This window comes from Pithys albifrons, chromosome 2, assembly GCF_047495875.1.
Source record: "Pithys albifrons albifrons isolate INPA30051 chromosome 2, PitAlb_v1, whole genome shotgun sequence".
Taxonomy (NCBI): domain Eukaryota; kingdom Metazoa; phylum Chordata; class Aves; order Passeriformes; family Thamnophilidae; genus Pithys; species Pithys albifrons.
Genome location: NC_092459.1, coordinates 1,475,186 through 1,497,808, shown reverse-complemented (window position 1 = coordinate 1,497,808; position 22,623 = coordinate 1,475,186). Strand labels below are relative to the sequence as shown.

The following is a 22,623-nucleotide window of genomic DNA, read 5'->3' as shown; positions in this document are numbered from 1 at the left end:
CAGTTATCTCCATAATTTTATCAATGTGGTGATAACTGTGATAATGATATAAGTGCTCTGTGTGTGGATAAAGTGTGTATATAATGTCCCACAAAGAATTAATATTAATATTCAAAACATATCCACACCTCTGAAGTTTTGGACAATGATCTAATGTATTAAAACAGGAATAGTTTCTCTTCCCTTAAGAGATGTTTCGGTTCTTTCCTCTTTCAGGATTTGACTAGTTTTCCCTTGATTGGTTGGGGGTTTATTCCCCAGGTAATTTTAAGGTTTTTTCTGTGTGTGGTGTGTATGTGTGTGTGTTCTGTTCTGCACAACCAGATGTTTGGGTCCATACCAACACAAGTGCCTTGTAGCAAAGACAAATCTCATCAGCTCAAAAATCTCCCCCATCAGCTTCTGTCCCCAAATTAGGGTTTGGGAAGCAAAAACATAAACATGGAGCCTATCCCTAAGGTGGAAGGGATGCTATGGAGTCTGTGCCTAAGGTGGAAGGGATGCTGTTAGCTTTCGGAACTCGGCGGGAAGGAGCTGGTCTCTCCCAGGGGAGCGATGGGCAGGTCAGAGCCAGCCCAGCCCGGGCCGGCTGTTCCCAGAGGTGTTAATCCCTCTCTCATTCCCTCCAGGTGAGGCCGTTCATTTAGCTCGGGATTTTGGGTACATCTGTGAAACGGAATTCCCGGCAAAAGCTGTTTCTGAGTACCTGAACAGACAGCACACGGACCCCAGCGACCTCCACTCCAGGAAAAACATGCTGCTTGCTACAAAGTGAGTGCCAAGTTAACCAACCCCCTCTGCCCTTCCCAGAGAAAATCCTTCCCCTTTTCCTTAAACCCTTCCTATGAGCTCGCTTGGAAAGCAGACGGAATTTCCAGTCCCTAAATTCCAACTGCCCCACGGGGAAGGAGGATGCTCGTATCGCCCCCGCGGACCCCTGCATCCCTCCGCAGGAGGCTTCCAGCCAACAGTCCGGATAGAGGTTGTAGGCGACTGTCCCCTAGCTATTGTACATAATTTCCAGGCCACTCCTAGTTAAAAAATCTTTAAGGAAACGGGACTAAAAATCTATATTTTGCTTCCAGAGCATGTCTGTCTGTCTAACCTGCTACTCACACACACCTGTCTGCCTTCTACCAAACTGCAATGTCTTTCCTATACGATTTAATTAAAAAAAAAAAAGCACATCATCATGTATTGGTAATGATTGGCCTCTCCAACCCATCTCTCTCCCTTGGGACTTCCTCAGTGGATGTGCTGTATGTGGTGATTTACACTTGGCTGTGCCTCCCAGGTTAATGACTGGGTGCTTCATGATTTGCTGGGGTCCTGGGCAGTGGGTGCTGAGTGTCCACATATCTTCATCTTCTGGGGGAAAAAAAAGGGGAAAAAAAAAGAAGAAAAATGCCATCCCAAACAGCTCTCATTAATTTCAAGCTCTGGGATGTGGCTTGCCTCCGATGACAGTGTAATTTAAAGAAATATATGGAGGGTTGAAAAATCATTTGCTCAAATTTGTCCAGATGTCTTTTAGACGTGATTGGAATTTGATTGCCCTTTTCCGCAGGGTCAGAAGATATTAATGTCCCAGAACTTTAATTGCTCGCAGACCCTGCTTTGCTCTTTGAAGATGTAAAATATTGGACTCCTTACTGTTTGTTCTCCAAATTCAAAGTTTCCTCTCTTGCACTTTCTTAATGGATAATACACATAGAAGTAGACCTTTATCTTTCCCCACCCTCTGAAACCTTTAACCCACTGGGAATTTCAGAGAATTTCAGAGGATGAGAGCTGAATGTCTTTTTTAAGGGTTTCTTTTTTCCTTTTTTTTTTTTTAAGTTGTGTCTTTTTTTTTCCTCCAGTCCCTGGGTAGGCATCTGTCTTAAAAAAGAAAAAAACCCAAACTGTTCCTTTGGGAACCCTACTAGCCCCCAGGGTTTCTACATAGCCCAAGCACCTGTTGACTTTAAGGTCTTTTGGACCAGAGTAATGCAAAAGAAAGTGTGTGTGTGTGTGTATTCATTAGAAAAAATCAAATCTGATTTTTTCAAAGTTCAGTTAAACAAACATGAGCCAAATGTCAACTCTGATGTGTTAATTGGGGTGTTACCTCCCCAAAATGAAATAGGAAGTGCTCACTTTTCTCCTCATGCCATGAATAAGCCAGTATGGAGTCCCAAAGTCCTGATTTTCCTCAGGAAGGTGGCACAGCCTGAGCAATCTCACAGGAGGCTCAGTTTTGGCCCTTCCCTGAACCAGGTCCCTTTGCCACCCAGCAGTTCTCAGTGCATGGTTGTGCTCTCCTTTGGGAGCAGCACAGGTAGGAGGTGCTTTAAGCCAGGCTCAGGCCTCCAGCAGGATGGGTGGTTGGCAGACCCATGGCACATTTCCCTTTTATTCTGGTTGTTTCTAGAGCCACCAAGCAGAGCTGGCTTTTCACAGTTTTTTGGAAACATCCTTGTGGCTGCTGGAGAGATTTTTATCTCCAGACCTGATGTTATCCTATAAATGCAAAAACCTCTCACCTGAAGAACGTCATTCTGAGCAGGGAGGTGCTGGATCACCACGGCAGCAGCTTTGGGAAAGGAAGGCGGCAGAAAAGTCCAGTCTTGTGTCTTGTGGTCAGCTTTAACCTGAGCCTGCCCCTTCCTTCAGCCTTGGTTGTCATGAAGAACTGTCACATGAGCCTAATGACCACATCTCTCTCTCCGTCTTCCTTTCTTTTCCTTTCTGTCTTTGGTACAGGCAACTTTGTAAAGAATTTACAGATCTCCTGGCCCAGGACAGGACGCCCATTGGGAACAGCCGGCCCACCCCTATTTTGGAACCGGGCATTCAGAGCTGCTTGACTCACTTCAGCCTCATCACTCACGGCTTTGGGGCCCCTGCTATCTGTGCTGCCCTCACAGCCCTCCAAAACTACCTGACTGAAGCTCTCAAAGGCATGGACAAGATGTTCTTGAACAACAACACTGCTAACAGGCACACATCTGGCGAAGGACCAGGTAGTAAAACTGGAGACAAGGAAGAGAAACACAGAAAATGAGAGAGAAAGAAAGAGAGAGAGAGAGAGAGGAAAAAATTAGAGAGAAAGAAAGAAAAAGAAAAAAGTTAAATAAATAAAAGGAGAAAGGAGAGAGATAATCTTTTAAAACAAAACCATCTTAATTTTAGCTTTAAAAATACCAGATTGGGCTTTGGAAGAATTCTATTAGGTAGGACAAAATAATAATAATAAAAAAATAAAAATAATAAAAGAAAGACAATAATTTAAGATCAGAGGAGCACAATGGCGCAAGATCAGTGGTTCAGAGTCTCTTGCCAGGAACATGTGAAGACAACCACCAGGATTTTTTTCCCCACTTCTGTTCTTTCACATTTTTCAAATAATGATTTGGGGGGAGGGGAATATAATAATAATTAATAATAATAATAAAAGAAAGAAATGAATAACTTATTGGAAGAAATCGCAGAAACCTTTTTGGTGTCAGTGCTTTGATTTCTTGAGCTGCACAGTCTGTCTTGCTTTTATTTTTTATTTTATTCTTTTTTTGTTTTCAACAATGTCCTGTCTCCACCTCAACTAAAATGATCTTCCAGAGTGTTCCTTTCTGAGCAGCCACATGACCTCATTCCCCCAACTCTTCCCATCTCATCTCACCACCCTGGTTCTGTCTAGACTAGGAAAGGAGGGGAGGTGAGCACACAGACCCCTCACCAAGCCATCAACACCAGGTGCATTCATGGCAGCATCTTAACTTAAGGTGCCACCAGAAGAGGCGTTTCAAGTCACTGTAGCTCAGCTGAATTAGTCAACTCTATTTTTTAAGAACTACTTTGTTTTTCCTGGTCTAGGCAGACTTTCTGTTTAGATTGCCAGCGTTTACAGGTGTGTCTGGGTGAGTGTGTGCCTATGTGTGTGCATATGTGGATGTGCACACATAACTCCTTAGGGGTGTGTGTGTACCCTGTGTATGTTTGTGCACATATATGTGTATATATGGCTATATACACATGTATATAAAATATGTGTGTACAGCCACACATATTAATGCATGCAAACATACCTTTGTAATTTAGTACTTGTCTTTGATGGTAAAATGCCTTGTCTATAATGAGTTGTAAAACTTGGAAGTAAGGTCTGGTAAAATGTCACCACTATCTGGTTTCTTAATTTTCTGAGATCTCCTCTTTTTCTCAAGGGAGTTTTATATTCCTAACTATGCCAGTGTTCCAGCCCTTAACTTCCTTGCCTAGTGTGTGTGAGAGATATCTTCCACCATTTGTAAAAAACTGTTAACAACAACAAAAAATGAGTGATATGAGTATATAATTCTTTCTCAGGAGTATGCACTATTTTATTTTCTTCTGTTTCCTAAAGCTTTGCCCGCTTGGCTTATGAGCTTCTTCAAAGAGGACTAGAGATCCCTACACAATATATCAGGTACAGAGAAAAAAAATCCACAATTCTGATATTCTGATACTCTTTTATTTTTTCTTTTTATTTTTTTTTCTTTTTCAAATCAAAGCCAGTTGTTACTGAATTCTGTAGGTGCACTTCTTTAAAGAAGCTCAAAGGGAATAATTTGAATGAGATAAAAATATAAGTTGAAATCAAGGTGTACTGTTGCAAAGAAAATAACAGCTGTGTTGAATGTTACCGCACTTGCTTGGCACTGGGATTTTGTACCCAGGGAGGAAAGGGTTGCCATGTGAGCTGGCTCCTCGTGATGGGAGTGGGGAGGGTTTGCCAGGGAATATCCTGATTTCTGAGCTCAGTCTGAGGAAATGTGTTTCTCTTAGAAAGCTCTTTTAAAAAAAAAGTCTTGTGACTCTTGCTTTAGAACAAGTCGGTGTGGTAAGGGGGGAATAATTTCTTAACTCCAATGTCTTTCTTGGTGGTTTGGTGTCTGACAGGATGTCTTATGCATATAATTTGGGGTGGTGGGGGTGGAGGGGGAGTCCTATTTCTTTCCTCTCTCTTTTTTTAACATACATTTCTTTGTCTTCTCTGGTAAAAGTAATGTTGAAGTGTAAGGATATGAACTTCTGTTTGGATTCTGCTATGTTGGCTAATTGCATGTGTTTCTCAGTGGAGTAGGGTTAGTGCACTAATACATCTTTTTGCTTATGTCAGAACAGTTACTGGGTGTGGGTAAACCTCCTGGAGTCACTGGCAAAACTCCAGTGGGGTTAGGCCTTCCCTCAGGTTCCCTGTTAAAGCTGCAGGATTCAATCCCACCATCCCAAGCAGGTACACCTAAACTCAAAATGAGAGAGAGCAAAACAAAAGAGAAGCCTTAGCCTTGCTTTAATTTCTAGATACCATCCAAAGTGGATAGTGGGGAAGAAATAATTCAGCAATAATCTCAATATCACTCAAAATGTTTTCTTATACATAAAACAAACAATGCTCTTGTCACCCTTAGTGTCCTTAGCATTCTGAGACATGGCTAAGATGAAGGCTTGCTCTGCCTCTCAAATCTTTGTGCAGCAAGGTCTCAGCTCTTGTTCTCTACTTGTGATTTGGGTATGTGTGTGGCAATAGAAACCCAGGAATCATGCAGCCCAAGGAGCACTGATCCCTGTGGAGCTGCTCCTCCTTCGTGTTCCTTTGGTTCTCCTAGGGCAGAGTGCTGTGGGGGATCTCCTGTGAGAAAATGTGGGAACTGAGACAGGCAGCCTTCTCCATGGGCTGTTGGAATGAGGTGGAAGTAGTCTTAGGCCCTGGCATGTCCCTACCAGTGGGATTGGTTGTGGCAGGGATTGGCACAGCCCTGTGGATGCCACTGGAGGAGGTGAGGTGGTCAATCTCATGGATCCCACACTAGAAGGCTGGGAGTCCCCAGAGTGAAAAGGGACTCCCAGGCAGCTCCCAGTCCTCCCCCCTTGCCAGCCACCTCCAAGTTCATCAGACCTGTGGGGAAGGACAATCCAGGCTCCAGTGCAAGGCATACCCCAGAAGTGATATGTGGAAAAAGAAAAGTATATGTGTGTATGTATCTAGGGAGGAATGAATGGTACCACCCAAAACCACATCTCATCTCCCTTCTCTGCCTGCTGAGAATATTCTATTTATTGAAGTGAGGCACAAAGTGTTGAACGTTGCTTTGTCTGCCCTCTGCAAACAGGATTTGTGAGGAGCCCTTGGGTCCAGCCCTCCAGCATCACCCAGTGGGACTTTTGGGTGTGGGGAGCCCCCAAGCTGGCTCTCAGTCTTCCACCTCCCCAGGTGCACACAGAGGGCTTGAGGACCTGTTCCCTGCCAACCCAGACCTTACAGCTGAAGGCTTTGAGGGAATGTTGTGATGGTCTTTCCTTGTCTTTGGAGAAATGTTGGGAATGCTCCTTTTAACAGCAGAAGACAGTATCCCACCACCACTGCGGGTTAGTGAGGAGAGGGAACCCTTGGAACTTCTTGGGGAAAGACCAGCTCACACGTGTGTGGGGCCCTGATCCTGCTGCTGCTGAAATCTCCCCTAGGCACAGGTTTGGTCACCTGCATCAGGACCTAGACCCTGAGCAGATTGAAGGAAGAGTTTCAATCTGCCTCTTGTGCCTTCTTCCTGGAAGAGACAGACTGCAAATGTCAGGCTGTGCATCGCTCAGGCAAAATAAAGCCAAATTCCCACTGATCCCAGTGGGAGGTCCCCCATTTTCTCCCCAAAGTATGGAGACAAAATCCATGAGGTTTGTGATTGAAATGCAAACAGGGAGAAAACATGACATAGAAGTACATATCTCTGTTTTCCCCCCATCTTAGTGCTGCTCCCAGGGGGAAATATCCATTGCTTGGTGGCTCCTATCAGTGCTGAGGACAGAGGTTTCCCCCCAACTAAACTCACCCTCCCTCTGGAAGGCATTTTCCTGCTCCCCTTCACTTTCCCAGCCCGACTACTTGTGTTGGCGGGGCACCTCAGACGTTTATCTGATAATTGAGTTATTAAAAGATTTGGTTTCCTCGGGATCATAAATCAATAAACAGGAGGATTAACACGGCAGCTTTGCTTTGTAACTCAAGGGAAAAGTTTGAGAAGAGACTGTGAAAAGTTTGTTTTCAAACCAAACAGGTGGGTTGCTGTAAATTTTATTTTATTCTCAGTTTCCCTCTCTCTTTTTTTTTTTTTAATAACAATTCTGTATTTGCTGTTGGAAATATCTTTGTTTTCGTCTGCTCCCTGACTTTTTTCCCCCCTGATTATTCACACAAGATGTGAAGGAAACAAGAAGCCAATTTTATGGGAATCCTTTTACAACCTGATGATTTCTTTAAAATCGGGTCGTGTCTTGTCCCACCTAATAGAAATTCTCTGTGAGAAGCTGTTTAAAGTCCCTTTGCATCCCAGAACTACCTCTCTCCAAATCCCCAGATTTACATTTGGGGCCAGGAGAGAGGAGGCGAAGGATGATTTTAAGACCTTTAGTTGTGCCCAAAGGGCTTATTCCTTTCCCCTGCTCATCTCTTTCTGACCAGTTTATCACACAGACCTGTCCGGCTCTGTTTTAATGCATTTCTCGGAGAATTTGGTGCTTGCTTCAGCTGCCGTAAGCGTTGCCAGATCGATCCGGCCAACCTCCCCCTCCCCTCTGGCTTCCCTGTGTGAGAGACCGTAGGCTTTTTACAAATAGTATATTTTCTTATACAAAGGGAAAAAAAAATAAAACATCCCCAAACACTGGCAAACGCCTGAACGTTCGAGAGAGACGAAACACTGTGCCAGCGAGAAATAAGGGAAAAATTAAATAGCCCCAAACAAATGCAGAGCTCCGAAAAAGCAAATGAGAAACTGGAAAGATGAAAGAAAAAAAAATAATAAAAATTCTCCTTTTATACCCCAAACGATCCCTTTCACCTCCTTTTCTTGAAAAATCTGACCATACAGTGAGAAATATCAGTTTATTGACTCTTCATGAGAAGAAATGCGGAGAGGCATTCAGTATTGAGTTTGTATATATTTATTTATGCTTAATTTAATGGGAATGTGTAAATATGGCGAGCAAGTAGTTTTTGGGTTATTTATCTGTGACTATACCTCTGTGAATGGGTGGGGGAATTTAAAAGCAAAGCGTATATAAAAAAAAACAAAAACAAACAAAAAAGAAAGAAAAAATAAAACCAAGAAAAAAAAAATCCCGCTTGACTAGATAGTATCCTATCTGAATCTTTTCTGTTCTTTATAGACAAGCTGTTATGGTAATGGGTAGAAATTGGTTTCTTGTCCAGTGATGACCTGATTTACATAAATAATAAGAATAAGAATAAAAAAAAAGAGATTGTTGTGTTTTGTTGTATTTTTCTCTTCAGTTTTTTTGAATGTTGGTGCTGCTTCAGTTCTGCAGACGGATTTACTTATAATGCCAAGAAGTCTTTATTTTCCCAATCTAGGCTTTGGGGAAATTCAGGACATGTCTCTACATGAAAAAAAAAAAAAAGGACAAAAAAAGGAAAACAAACCAGACAATAAATATTACTTCTCAGAAATGTTGGTATTTTATTTCTGTCTGACTCAAAAGTGTCCATATTTTTCCCACTCTTACCTCCTCATTCTAAGCAGACCTATAATAAACCTCATGTCATGTTATTGTGAGCTTTTGTTTCATTTTGCTTTAACCAGCTGAATTAGGAGTAAAGCTTTTTCTTTCTAAAATGTGAGCCATCAAAAGAAAATGTTTTGTTAGCCTGTAATATCAGCAAACTTTCCCCCCCCGCTACTGTGTTAGTGTTACTGTACATCTCACTTATGTATACCTGGATGTGTGTGTATATATGTATATTTATATTACTCTTATACAGAGGTCGGGAGATGTTCATATTCACAGTGAGGGATTATTTTCTACCTTTGGGTCTACACCTGCAGCACCAGCTATTAGCAAAAGGAAATATTCCAAGGAAAACTTCTTTCTCCACCTTCCCCCCTCCCTTCCTCTCTGTTCCCAAATCGTCTTTATTTAGGTTTGTAATCGCCGCAGAGCTGAGGGGAGATCCGGATCCCCAGGGAGAACCCGGAGCCACTCCGGAGTGACTCGGGTTTACCCTGCGGTTGGGGGAAGGAGGAGGGGGAGCAGAATAGGGCCTCAGGATTTTTTAAATTAATTGTTTTTACTGATATTATAGAAGATACTTTTAAAAAAAAATTTCCTGGAAAGGATTGTCAGTTTAACCCTCCGCACAGTCACCCTGAAAACAAACACACACGTGTGCTCAAATAGGGAGCCCTGAGGGTGGAAAACCGGTTTAAAGCCTCGTTTTTACTGCGGCAAACTATTTCAGTTAAATACCTGCTCCGAAATCTCGTCTGCGTTGGGGTTTATCTGTTGGTTTTTACAGACAGCGGTGGTTGGAGGGGGCAGACAGAGAGATGCAGGAGCCCTAACAGGCGGTGAATCAGTTTTTGCAGCTTAATATTTCTCTCGGAGGGGATGGGGGAATAGCAGAAAATAAATCCATCCCCACCTCCATCTCCCAAACTACCTCCCTTCTCCCTCTCCTTCCAGCTTGGACTACAGGAGCCGGCTCTGCTGATCGCCCAAGGTGTCCAAAATAAATCATCATCTTCATAATAATAAAAAATCCAAAACCAAACAACATTGCAAACGACGGCCCCAAAGTGTGTTCTATGGGAAAGCTTTCGAGGCTCGGCTGCCTCGGCTTCAGCCAGGCTTGGACTCAGCCGTGACCTACTTTCTCTCCGTGGTGTGATGGCAAAAACGCCCGTAGCAAGTTTGTGGGGCCCGGGATGGAGGAGGCGGGTGGGTGGGTGGGTGGATGGGGGGACGGGGGCAGCAGCGCCCGGGGTCCGAGCAGCGGGAAAACGAGGTGGGGGAGCAGCGGAGCTGCGAGAAGAAGAGCAAAGGGAATTCCAATCTCCCCACGCTTTCTCTTTCCTCCTTTTTACCGGGGCTTTGCGGGCGGGGGGGGTGGAGAGGGAAGTGGGGAACCCCAAACTTCTCCTGCCTAGCCCCCCTGACCTAAGCTGCGGGCAGGTGCGGGGCAAGGTGGGCTGGAAATACCAGCGGCACTGGAGCCGATTCCCCAAAGCCAGGTTGCATGCTATGCTTTTTTAGTTTGTTTAGTTTGTTTAGTTTTAATAGCACCAATGGTATTATTTTTAGTAGAGCACATGTTTTGCATGAAACCTTTCAAAACAGCCCTCGCCGTTCCCAGTGGAGTCTGGGGGGAGGTTGTTTGGGGGGAGAGGGAGGGATCAGGAAGTTTCTCTGTTGTCCTAGAACTGTGCAACAGTTATGTAAAAAAGGGGATTAAAAAAACCCCCAAAACACAACTCTCCCACCCCCCACCCCCTCCAAAACAAATGCAACAAGGAAAGAACTTTCGTAACTCAGCAAACGCACCCGCTTGTGAAAACCGAGGGCTCCCTTTAAAGCGGGACCCGACGAGACGAGGAAGGGCTCACCCCGAGTTTCCCAGGCTCCCGGCGACAGTGTCAAGGTTGTAAATTCAAAGCACATCTATGTATATGTTTACAATAAAGTGTAGTTCGCTGCTCCGGGAGGCAGCAGTGTGACCTGCCTGCCCCGGGCTGGGGGCTCCTCCCGCCCCTCCCGCCTTGCCCGCAGCGGTGCTCGGGGTGGGGTCGGACACCGGGCCCTGGAAACGTGGTGGCAGGAAAGTAAAAATATTCCTGCTGATCTCTTCTTCTCCACTACATTTTCCGAGCGATCTTGAACAAGACAAGATCAGATTGATGTAATTTCTTTCTTTCTTTCTTTCTTTCTTTCTTTCTTTCTTTCTTTCTTTCTTTCTTTCTTTCTTTCTTTCTTTCTTTCTTTCTTTCTTTCTTTCTTTCTTTCTTTCTTTCTTTCTTTCTTTCTTTCTTTCTTTCTTTCTTTCTTTCTTCTTTCTTTCTTTCTTTCTTTCTTTCTTTCTTTCTTTCTTTCTTTCTTTCTTTCTTTCTTTCTTTCTTTCTTTCTTTCTTTCTCTCTTTCTCTCTTTCTCTCTTTCTCTCTCTTTCTCTCTCTTTCTTTCTTTCTTTCTTTCTTTCTTTCTTTCTTTCTTTCTTTCTTTCTTTCTTTCTTTCTTTCTTTCTTTCTTTCTTTCTTTCTTTCTTTCTTTCTTTCTTTCTTTCTTTCTTCTTTCTTTCTTTCTTTTCTTTCTCTTTTTCTTTTTTTTCCTTTCTTTTTTTCCCCTTTCTTTTTTTTCCCCTTTTTTTTTTTTTCTTTCTTTTTTTTTCTCTCTCCCTCCCTCTTGGTCTGTCTCCTCTTCTTGTGTTTTCCCTAGCTAAGGTTAAAACCAAACGAGTAGCAGAAGTAACCCAGCGAATCCAGCAGAACCCCAGCTCAGCACTGCGCTGGGTTCTCATCTGCTTTCCCACCCATGACCAGCAGGGACCTTTCCTCATTCCTCCTCTCCTGCCTCACCCCATTCTCTTCCTTTAAACTCCAGGTAGTTCTAGTTTCCATTACAAAATTTCACCGTGATTTATATAGCCATAAACATCAGTTTTGTCCTTCATTCCTTTGGGGTGAACTCCTTTCTTTTATTTGTTTCTTTGGGTTATTTTTCCCCCTTTTTCCTCCCCACCTGCATGGTATGGCCCTCATAAATAACATCTGGTGTCCCTATGATGGAACTAGTCTAATGTCTTAAATAATCCCCAGAACCAATATATTCCCCGAATTCCCTTTTTCCCCCCGTCTCTCTTTTAAACAGGCATCCACACTTAATTTTCCCCTGCAGTTGAACGCGTGTCTGTGTCTGTGCACAGCTGTACCAGGACATTGTGCTACACGTCGTGTCACAGGTGTGTGCAGCTCCTGAGTCGGTTCCATTCGCACACCACTACTGGCTTTTAGGAGTTAAGGGAAAAATTAAAATGCTTTTTTTTTTTTTCTTTCTGCCTTCGGAATTTAACCCTTTCGACAGAGTCCAGCCGGTGCAAGGGGCCGGTCCTTCCCGGCGCTCTCCCCTCAGGGCAGGGCTCCGCTGCTTCCCGCACATCTCGATGTCCCAGCGCGGGAAAGGCTGCCCTGATTTCCCTTCCAGCAGGATCCCCCCTCTGCCTGTGAACGCTTCCTGGGGCAGGGAGAAGTAAATCTGTGGGGGTTTACGAGTTAAGAGTGTCTCCGCACTCTGTCCTTAACAAGAAGACGGAAAAAAGCTCTGAATCTCACGCAATTTAGAAATGACCGCTATTACTTTGGAGCTTTTTCCAAACAACACTAAAATGAAAAAAGTGTGAGCGTTTGCGCGTGTATTTCTCACCCGAATTTTAAGAGACAATAATCCTTTTTTCCTTTCCGGTCCCGGAAAGACCAAATGGAAAAAGATCCTTAAAGAAAAAAAAAAGAAATAAAACATTTGCAAGATGTTTTTAAAGCAAAGGCAAACACTATCCCGAGTGCAGTGGGACCTCCACTGCTCCCCAGTGTGGGCAGGTGCTGTGCCGGTGATTATTAGTCCTTTTAAATACATAGAGAAACCGCCTGCGTCTCCTGACAGCATGTGAGGGGGATGCTTTCCTCAGGTCCAGAGGAGCATTTCCTTTAAAACAGAAACCTTTAGTTCTTTCCAGGTGGTAAATTACTGTGCGTTGAACTTTACGAAGAGCATTATCTACACATGCAATTATATTTATAGTTTTACTCGTTTAAAATACAAGGCTGAATGGAGTGTGTGGGGGCATTTCTTTTCCTTGTAAAAATCCATCAAAGGACCAGGGAAGATCCTTTGCCTTCTGAAATCAGCGTTAACACTAGTTCATCTCGGTGCACAAGGCATTGCTTGGTATTTTTTTTTTTTGCTCCTGCAAAACCCCCAGTGACTTAACAGAAAGCTATAGTTCTCCCAAAAATCTGAGAGCAACTATGGGGAAGAGACAAGCCCTGGTCACCCCTAAACTCTGCTTTATCGCAGTGCAGAGTGGATACTGCACAGGCTGGGAAAAAGGAACCTGTTTCCAGATCAGTACAGAAAATCACAGGACAAAACCTGGTAATGATGGGAGAAGGGTGGGGAGTGGTGGTTGGAGAATTGCAAATGGGGCTAGAAAACATTTTGTTATGGTGAATGGTTTTCATGGAAATAGTGTGGATTTAAAAATACATTTTAAATTGGTGTAACGCTCTCAGGAAGGAATGAGGTGAAGTACTCGATAACGGAAAGTTCTGGATTTTGTCATTAAGATTAAATGGTGAATGTGGGAGATGGTTTTGCTTGAGGAACGAAGCAAACACCGGCTTTAACCTGCCCCAGAGCCGCCTGTCCATCCCTGCACTCACACACACTGTGCAGCCAGAGGAATACGGAAGACTGAGAAAGTGGAGACTCCCGCTAAACCCCTCCAGTCCTGCTTTTCGGGTTCTTGTCAGGGCTCCTGAAGCCTGCAGGCTTTTCCTTGCACCGAGAGAGGACCGGGACGATGTCTGAGGTGTAGCAGGGACCTCCTTTTCCTTACGCTTCACGGGTTTCTTTAAACTTTAACTTAGGAGTGACATGGAGCGAACGAAAGTAACTGGGTCCCGACCTGTAAACTCGCATTTTGGAAACAGATGAGTTTTATACTCCCTTCTTTTATTTTTAATATGTTAGATTGTTTTTTCTCACCCCCCTCCTTGCTTCGGCTTGGGAAGCTGGGACTTGTTTGGAAAGCTTGTAAAGAATAACCATTAAAAATAATCAAAAACCGGGATGAGCTGGTTAAGGTGAGTTTCCCTTCTGGATAAAAGGTGATAATTGTAGCGACTTTCTCACCGATGCGGAGCAATACCACCATCTCAAATTAAAATCCTGGACTGGGGTGCAATTCCTGAGGCCGGGTGTGAAAGTTGTGTAGGGATTTCTCCCTTCCTCCAGCCGCGAAAATCTTGCCTGTATGTTTGTGTACATACATGTACTTGTGTTACTGATCTGCGGGAAATATTTTACAGCTACTTATTTCTCCCGACGCTGACAATTAAGGGTACGGGACGGTTTTGTCTTTTCCGCACTGCTTTTTCCACCTCTCTCTTTCTATGCCCCATCCCGTGCAGGCAGCCTTTGACAGGCTCTTTTATTTGCTAAAAACACCTGACACACGGCTCCGGGAGGCTCTTCTGGGCTCCAAGCCCTGTCGGGAGGGATGGCCCCTCTCCGAAACACGCTCGGACAGGGCTGAAGCAAAGCGAGAATTGACGGTGATGGGGCGGGGGGAAAGTTGGGTTAACCCCAGTGACAGCCAGAGTTAAGGTAATCCTGACTAGGAAAAAAAAATAATGCCACCAATATAACAATAAGTTGGGAGAAAAGAAAGGAAGAGCTAAGAGGGAGCTCATCCTTTTCCCAGCCTCATCACGAACTTCTTCAGCCACTCAACCCTCTCCCACTTCAAGGGGGTCTGCACGGCCCCAAAGCGGCCCCTTCTCCCCTCCGTGTGGGGTGATAAGGAGATTGCCCTGCCCGCTCTGCTTCCCCGACCTCCCCCTCTCCCCTCGCCCCCTTCCCAACATCCTGTCAAGCAATAGCCTGTAAAATAGTTATCCAGCCCAGCACACAGGCAAGTGCCGTTTGAGAGTAATTTCTGCCCCGAGCACTTGGCCGGGGGCAAAGCAAGCGTGCTCTCTAACTGATCAACCTGGATATTTCATTATTCATTAATTTACTGTTTAACCAAATCCCACTCATTATCAGAGGCAACGCTTGGCAGAGCCCAGCGAACAGTAGCAGTTGGTGTCAGGCGTGGAGAATTGGCCCATTTGATCCTGGGCTGTTTTATTATTCAACACCACTGACTGAGAAAAAGGCCCATGAATAATAAAAAGCCAAAGCGTGTTTGAACTGAGAAGCATGACACAGCCTTACAAAACAGCAGTTAGGAAATTAAAGGCGAGGTGGCCCAGGCTTTGCGGTTTTTATTCTCACTGTGGGCACAGGCTCTGCGATCCCACATTTTTGCTGCTCCTGTGTTTATTGTTGTTGCTATTACTATTTTCCCACAAGCTGTTTGAGAGGTGTGAATCCAAAATGTGAATTGGGATCTTTCTTTATTGCAAAGTTACTCTCTCTGCTCTATGCTTATTATCATTTTGGTTTTAATCATGGCAGAGATTGTGCTGCACGGGTTTTCTCCCTTCCTTTACTCCGTAGGAAACAAGCCCACTGCAAACATCAGATCTGGATCACTTTGGGTGTGGATGCACAAAAACACTCTCAAGAGAAGGTTAACTTAGCACTGGGATGCCAGTGGTGCCACAGAAACTGTGGATGCTGACATCCCAAAGGACCCCTCAGGGCTGGGACTGGTCCATCAGGATCAAGCCTCTAGAAACTACTCTCTAAAAGCATTTTTCATATTTTGATGAAAAATCAAAATGGGCAGTGACTGATCATCAGCTGAAAAGCAGAATACACCTTCTAGACAGTGACACTATTCCAAAATCTTTTTCATGTTAGTAGCAAATGATACAATAATAATCCTTATTGTCACCATCACAGTTTTCACTCTTCTGAACCTGGATCTTTGCCTTTGGGCCCTTCTCCTTGCCTCAAGTATAGCAGAAGCATACAAGTGTTATCTCAGTCACATCAGGGTCAAATTGCATTTTCCAAAATGTTTCCATTTTTTCAGGATGCATAAGATTGTCCTATGGAGTGGTGACTGTTAGCATGTCTTTTAAAGAAGTGGTGGTTAAAATATGGGGTCCAGAAAAAGGAGGAGCAAGCAGCCAACAGCACCTTTGAAAAATGTTGACCAAAAGATCTTTGATGTATAAAAGTAAACTAAGGACGTTGGAGCAAAATGACTTATGTGAAGCCACAATAATCACAGGAGTGAACCTGAAGTACTCACAGCAGCCTAGCCTGAATCTTACCCTTTCAAATATGAGAGTTTTGCAAGGCACTTGGTCCAAATATTCTGTTTGTGTTGCCCTTTTGACCTTTGTTGATTATGACAATGCTGTGGTGAAATACTTCTTAATTTCTTTATGTTGCATTATAATTGCTATTGGAAATAACACCTCAAACATCATCAGGTTGTGGCAAAGATCTGGTTTTTACTCTTTCCAAATAAATATCAAAGTGGATTGGGCCCCCTGTACTTTTCTAATCTCCTTCTGTTGACTTTGCCAAGGGTTATGGTGGAAGCAGTCATGTTGTTTTAGTCCTTCCTGCATGCAATGCTGGGCACAGCAAACAGTGGTGGGCATGGAATGGGGATGCCACACTGAGATTGGTGTGTCTCCCCTCTGTTATTTGCATCTGCTTAGACTTCAACAGTGCCAAAGATGTCTGGATGATGAAAAGAAATTTTTCCCCCTGTTTGTGTCCCTCCCTATCCTCTCCCTCATCTTCCCTCCTGCTCACCCTGGGATACACAGAAGTGGGATTTCTGATGAGTGGTAGATGTGCTTGGAATGATAACTACAAGACCAAGTGCAGGTTATCTGCACATATTAGTTCTGGTCATGATCAACAAAGACCTTCTAAATGATTTAGAGTTACTTGATGTGAATCAATTGTTTATTTAATAAAAAAGTGGCCAATTCAACTCTGTACCACATGTCTTGTTTTATTTGTGGCCTGGCTCCCTGCAAAGGCATCTTTGAACAGGCCATGTGTATCCTATTGTGGTGGCAGGCACTTATCCATAGACTCTGTCCCATCCTGCAGGGTTTTTTAGGTTTGGATGGTTTTGTTGCTGTTATTTTTCTAATTTTTTTTATTCTTATTTCTCCTGCCATTACTTCTCAGAGTGAATTCAGTTATTATTATGTCTTAATTAACAAAAACCCAACTCCAAGTCTCTGTCAGGAATATGCAATTGGAAATTTGGCTTTTTAGTTAGAGATTTGCCTTATCTTTCTTAATCAAAACCTCCTTTAGAAATTACTTCAGATTATGGGAGCTTCCTCTTAAGTCTGGTTCAGACTGACTGTGGGTTTTAAATACTGGAAAAAATAACACAAAGTCTGTGCATGTGGGTGCACATGGGTTGGTGTAGGTGACACTTGCTCTGTTTGTGCCTCTAAAGTGTCTTTTTTCTATCCTCTTTTATTTCTGATCTTTTATCAATATTCTTGACTGTGACTAGTGTTCCTAGAATTCAATGTATCCAGTGAAAGCAGTGCCACAGCAGCCCAGATTTCTCCTTAACATTTTTATAGGCTTCTGGGTCTTATCTTCATCAAGTCCCATTGGGCTTAGGGAAAGGTCATAGAAGCATGGAATCATAGAATGGTTTGGAATGGGACCTTAGAGACCATCTAGTTCCAGCCCTCTGCCATGGTCAGGGATATCTTCCACTAGACCAGGTTGCTCCAAACCCCATCCACCCTGTCCTTGAACACTTCCAGGCCTATGGTCACTGAAACAACCTTTCTGATGACTTTAGGAGAAGTATTTTACTGGCACATCACATCACCAACTGCTCAAGGTGGCCATGTAGTCATGCAGAAGAGACTATATACACAGATCACCTCAGATGACTGCAGACTGCTTGGATAGCAATCACTGCAACACTGACTGGTTGGCCATGTGTTAAGGAACATCAGAAATCTACTTTCATAATAGTTCCATGGATGCAACAGGGAAGTGAGTAGGTGACCATGTTACTCTGTAAGAAAACAGGGAAGTGAGTAGGTGACCATGTTACTCTGTAAGAAAATCCATCCCTTTCTCCAGCTGAAAAACAAATACAGCCTGAATCTCCTTAGGGTTGGAACTACCTTTTGTTTCAAGTACCCAGCATTTTGCAAAATGGCATCTTGATTTAAATTCCTACTAGGTGCTAAAACAAAACCAACCAAAGCATAAACTCTTCAGGAGGTATAAAATAAGCATTCAAGGTGATTTTCTGGGAAGACAACATTCTGCAGGAACAGCGGGTCTTTCTGTTCCTCAGTAAGAAGTGGGTGTTCTTTGTGCCACCGAAAGAAAAACTAAAACCCCACTCCACTGCCAGGATGAAGGAAGGAATGTGGTGTTTCCATGTATGCAGGAATGTGATGAGCAGACGTGCACCCCAGTGAGGGCTGTTGAGCCTAAGTGGATGTGAATGCCAGGGAAGGATTATACTGGAGGTGCAGAATTGCAGGTTTAATCACATGTGATTATAATTGAATGTGGGGGGAGATGGGCAGCCCCGGTGGTGTAACTGAGTGGGGAGTGTGAGGGTGTGATTGTAATTAAGTGTGGGTGTAACACTCTGGACATAACTGAATGTGAGTGCCAGGGGTTGGGTACGTAACCCAAGGTGAAAGTGTCTCAGTGAGTACATGTTAGTGGAGGGAACAGGGCATGATTGAAGCTGAAGGTGAGTGTGGCTGAGTGTGTGTGTGATGGGGCTGGTGTGTGAGGGAGGGCTCTCAGGAACCAGGAGAGCAGCAGTAGGGCCACAAGGGATCACATGAACACTGGTGTTTCTGGAGTAAGGGGTGTGAGAGGTAAGCAGGGGGTGTGTGTGTAAGGAAAATGCAGCCTGGGCTTTTTAAACTGCAGTTTTAGCTGGGACAGCCCTTCTGCTGATGTCCTCAAAGTCACAGCAATCCCACTGACTTTACTGGAGCTGCACATGCATGAATAAGTGCTCAGTACCAGGAACAAGGACTGCAAAATCAGTGGATGCAATTAATGAACCCTACAGTGGACAGTGCTGGGCTAGTCTATAAAACTGACTACTTGCTCAAATAAAATACTATACACATGTTTTTCTATGTTCACACTCCTGGTGATTTTTTTTTTAAATATAGTTAGCCTGTGAGTTTACTGCAGGAAAATTTGTACAAACAAAGAATTTCCATTGACTGTTATAAGATGTTTGTGGCAGAGGTATTTGAAAATCCTTTTTTTTTTTTTTCATGTGTAACATGTGTTTCTAAGACCTGCATTAATCCAATCAAGGCAAAAAGCTAACACATCATAAACTATATGTAAAATCAAAACTAATTAGCACAGCTTGATTTCCATGTATCAAACACATACAATCAACAGCTCATAGACTTGAGACTGAGATGCCTCCAAGAAATTATTTAGAATTTGAATTCAAATAATGACTAAATTGTAAACTTGAAGACCATGTGCAAATCAGAAAAAAAGGAGGTGAATTAATTCAATCCTTCTTTCCCTCTCCAAACTAGTTGTGCAGCTCCAGTTGTTTGTGTGCCAGAATGATTTAAAATGATGCTATGAGCAACACACTCATTGCCTTTTACCAATATAGGCAAGTTTCTTATTATTTTCACCTTCCTTTTAACAGCTTCTCATTGAGACAGGCACACACTTCTCTTCACATGCCTTAGGGCTTCTTGACACTTCAGAATTTACCAGAATAGCTATTCCAGAATTCTGGAACAAAACTGGCTACATGGGGGCTTTAATTAAGCAACTACTTGGGAACCATTATCCAGAAGTAGTAAATTTCCAGGAGTAGAAAACCTTAAGAGAAACAATGTAGTTCAGTAAGTAGAGACATAGCATGGGAGTGAGGAAAAATTGCTGTATTTTCTCTGTTCTGCTGGAACAGCTGCCCTAGCCCTCAATTTTTATATTCATAAATGAGGATAGAGAGCCATACTCTGGTTGTTTGCTATGGACTGAAGTTAATCTCCCTGGATTTTTCTTGGGTATAAGGTAGATACTTGAGTAAGTTGCAAAGGTTCTCTCTACATGGATGGAAAGAACTTCTTCCAGAGGTTGGCTTGTATCCCCCTGACCTGACTACCTAGATATCTCTGTGTCTCGGTTTCTCAATGAACTTGACAGGGACCAAGAGGACTCAAAGGAGATATTATGAATTGCCTTTTACACTTACTAATGTCCCCAGTGAACTAAGATGCCACATCTGATTGTTAAATTAGGTGTAGGTAAGTTGCAAAAATATGTTTGTTACTGATTATTATATGCTGAGAAGCACTTTGAGGTCTTCAGATACAAAGAAATCTACTTCCCCAGCAGTATCAATGCTACTATAAAATTTCCTCCTTCCTTGTGATGTGCATCTTTGTATAAGTGGATCTAACTTGTAGTATGTTTGACCCAGCAGGATTCAGCTTTTGTGGCCTAATAAGTAAGACATGAGCTCAACTTTCACAGTACCTTTATTCACAGAGGTGCTTACCACACCCGCTTTGCTCTGACTCCATTGCAGGTGCCTGGTGTTGCTCTGCTTCCATGGGAGGAACACACAACGTCTACTGGCAGTGTTTGAATGGTCTCCACATTTAACACTTGCCACTGTTTGCAATCAAAAGGCTGGTCCAGGATGCAAAATAGCTGTCCAAAGGGAAATCATACTCCCTCCTCTTCCCTCATTCCTGGTTTTGCAGTGGTTTAATTGCAGCATGAAGGAGTGAGACCCTTTTTATTTTTTTAAAGTAGTCTGGTGGTTTAGGAGGTTTTGTTGGGAGATGGGGGCCTGAAATCTGTCAAGAGGAGCAGAACATTAACCTTGAATCTTATTTTTCCTGGGAAAGAACATCTCTTACTTAAGCTACATTTCAAATAAAATTGGTTATGAACTGGAAGTAACACCACTTGTCATTCACCCACCCTGCTCAGATTAGAATGGACTTGCTGGACTGGACCATCTCGGGATGTTCAGGAGCACCCCATGTATGAGCCTCAGACAGGTGACATGTCAGGTCAGCTCAGAACAGTGGTGAAGGATAGTTTTATTTGAAAGTGACCTTAAAGGCCATCTATTTCCAAGCTCCCTGCTTTGGACAGGGACTCCTGCTATCCCACGTTGCTATCACAACCTGGCCTTGAACATATGCAGGGATGGGACAGTCACATCTTGTCTGGGAAACTTGTTCCAGTGCCTCACCACCCTTTGAGTAAAGAACTTCTTCCTAACATCTAATTTAAATCTCTCATCTTTTAGGAGAGATAGTAATTCCAAACCCATTACTGTTTGTTCTGTCACTATCTGCCCATGTAAAGAGTCACTCTCCCTCTTTTATAAGCCCACTTCAAATATGGGAAGGCCACAATGAAGTTTCCCTGAAACCTTCTCTTCTCTATCTGAACAACCCCATCTCTCTCAACCCATCTTGATAGAAGTGCTCCAGCCCTCTGACAGTTCTCTGATTTGTTATTTACTTCCTTCTCTGTTGTAGAGGTAAGTTTTTGGATCCCAGCTTTCTCTGAGGTATGAGAGGCTGAGGACAAGGATTTCAGTCTGATCTGTGGGTGTTAAGTAACTGAGTGTCTCCTTCAACAGCCATCCGTCACTGCTAAAGCTTTCAGTGACATCAGTGGCCCAAGACTGGGGCCTTCAAGGGCCTTTGAGGAATGAATCAGTGCATACTCCCTCAAAGGTTCCTGCTGGAAATGACTTGATTAAAAATAACACACTTAGGAGAGGTGTTTCAGCTCCAGCCAGACCTCATTAACAGAATCACTCTTGATGTTCTCCTTGGCAAGCCTGGCTTTAGGTCTGCTTCAAACTTGTTTATGAGGTTGTTTGAGGTTTGTGCAGCACACAAGATCTACAGTTGGAAAAGTGTCACTGCATGAGGCTGTAATCCTCGCTGTGGTCAACGTGTTGAGAGTTTTATATTTCCTGACCGCAGGATCTTTCCATAAAGTGGAGGGGGGGAGAGAGGTTATTGTGATTAACCAGCTGGTTTATTAAAACTCCTGGAAGCCATGGTGAAGCTTTAATGAGGTTATTGTGTCCATAAACTGCAAAGTTTCGTCTGCTCTTTCTTATTATGGGGAAAAGAGAGGAACTGGCCAGGCCTTTCTCAGACCATGTGAAAGGTTATTAGAGACCATTACTCTGGGTGTGAATGGTGGCAGTGAGAGAGGGAGAGGCTTTCCTGATGCACTCACCAGCTGAAAATTTGTGAGGTGTTTTTTCCCTTCCCCATGGTCTCTGGAGGTGTAAACTGCAGCAGGAGCTTTTGGCAGCCACACCAGAAACAGGTACAGGAATCCTTCCTTCCCTCAAATCATCCTGGTTAACCTGTAAGTTGAAACACAAGCAAGTTTTCCACAGGCTGGCCATGATCTGTGGTTTGAAACTATATTGGATTTATAGAGCCTGTTTTGGCAGGGTCCTTAAGCACCTATGAAACACTATGTGTGTGACTTCAGCCTGATCTGGCTGTGTCCCCAGGTAGAGGCACACCAGGCTCCCTTTTCATAGAATCATAGAATCGATTGGGTTGGAAAAGACCTCCAGGATCATCGAGTCCAACCCTTGGTCCAACTCCAGTCCATTTACCAGATCATGGCACTCAGTGCCACGGCCAATCTGTGTTTAAAAATCTCTAGGGATGGTGAATCCACCCCCTCTCTGGGCAGCCCATTCCAATGCCTGAGCACTCTCTCTGCAAAGAATTTTTTTCTGATATCCAACTTAAATGTCCCCTGGCAGAGCTTGAGCCCATCGTGTCCCCTTGTCCTATTGCTGAGTGCCTGGGAGAAGAGACCAGCCCCCACCTGGCCAGAACTTCCCTTCAGGTAGTTATAGACAGTGCTGAGGTCACCTCTGAGCCTCCTCTTCTCCAGGCTGAACACCCCCAGCTCCCTCAGCCTCTCCCCATAGGGCTTTTCATCCTGTAGGATTAATGAAGCTGCAGCTTTCACATGATAAGAACAAAATTTAACATTTGTATAGAGCAACACCTTCTTGGCTTGCTTTCCAGCATCAACTAACTCATTGCTCTGCCAGGCAGCAGAAT

The 22,623-nt window shown here is 43.7% G+C and overlaps 1 protein-coding gene across 6 annotated transcripts in view; it reads left to right on the top strand.

Annotated features, from left to right (window-relative positions):
* Positions 1-9,514, top strand: part of TFAP2B (transcription factor AP-2 beta) — a 33,059-nt gene extending 23,545 nt beyond the window's left edge. For 4 of the 6 annotated variants that reach the window (XM_071548190.1, XM_071548186.1, XM_071548191.1 and 1 more), the window contains 2 exons: positions 630-771; positions 2,746-4,375. In XM_071548190.1, coding sequence (XP_071404291.1) covers positions 630-771; positions 2,746-3,046 — 443 coding nt within the window. In that variant the 3' untranslated portion in view covers positions 3,047-4,375. The other 2 variants (XM_071548188.1, XM_071548187.1) reach the window with 2 other exon arrangements.
* Positions 9,515-22,623: the final 13,109 nt, after the last annotated feature.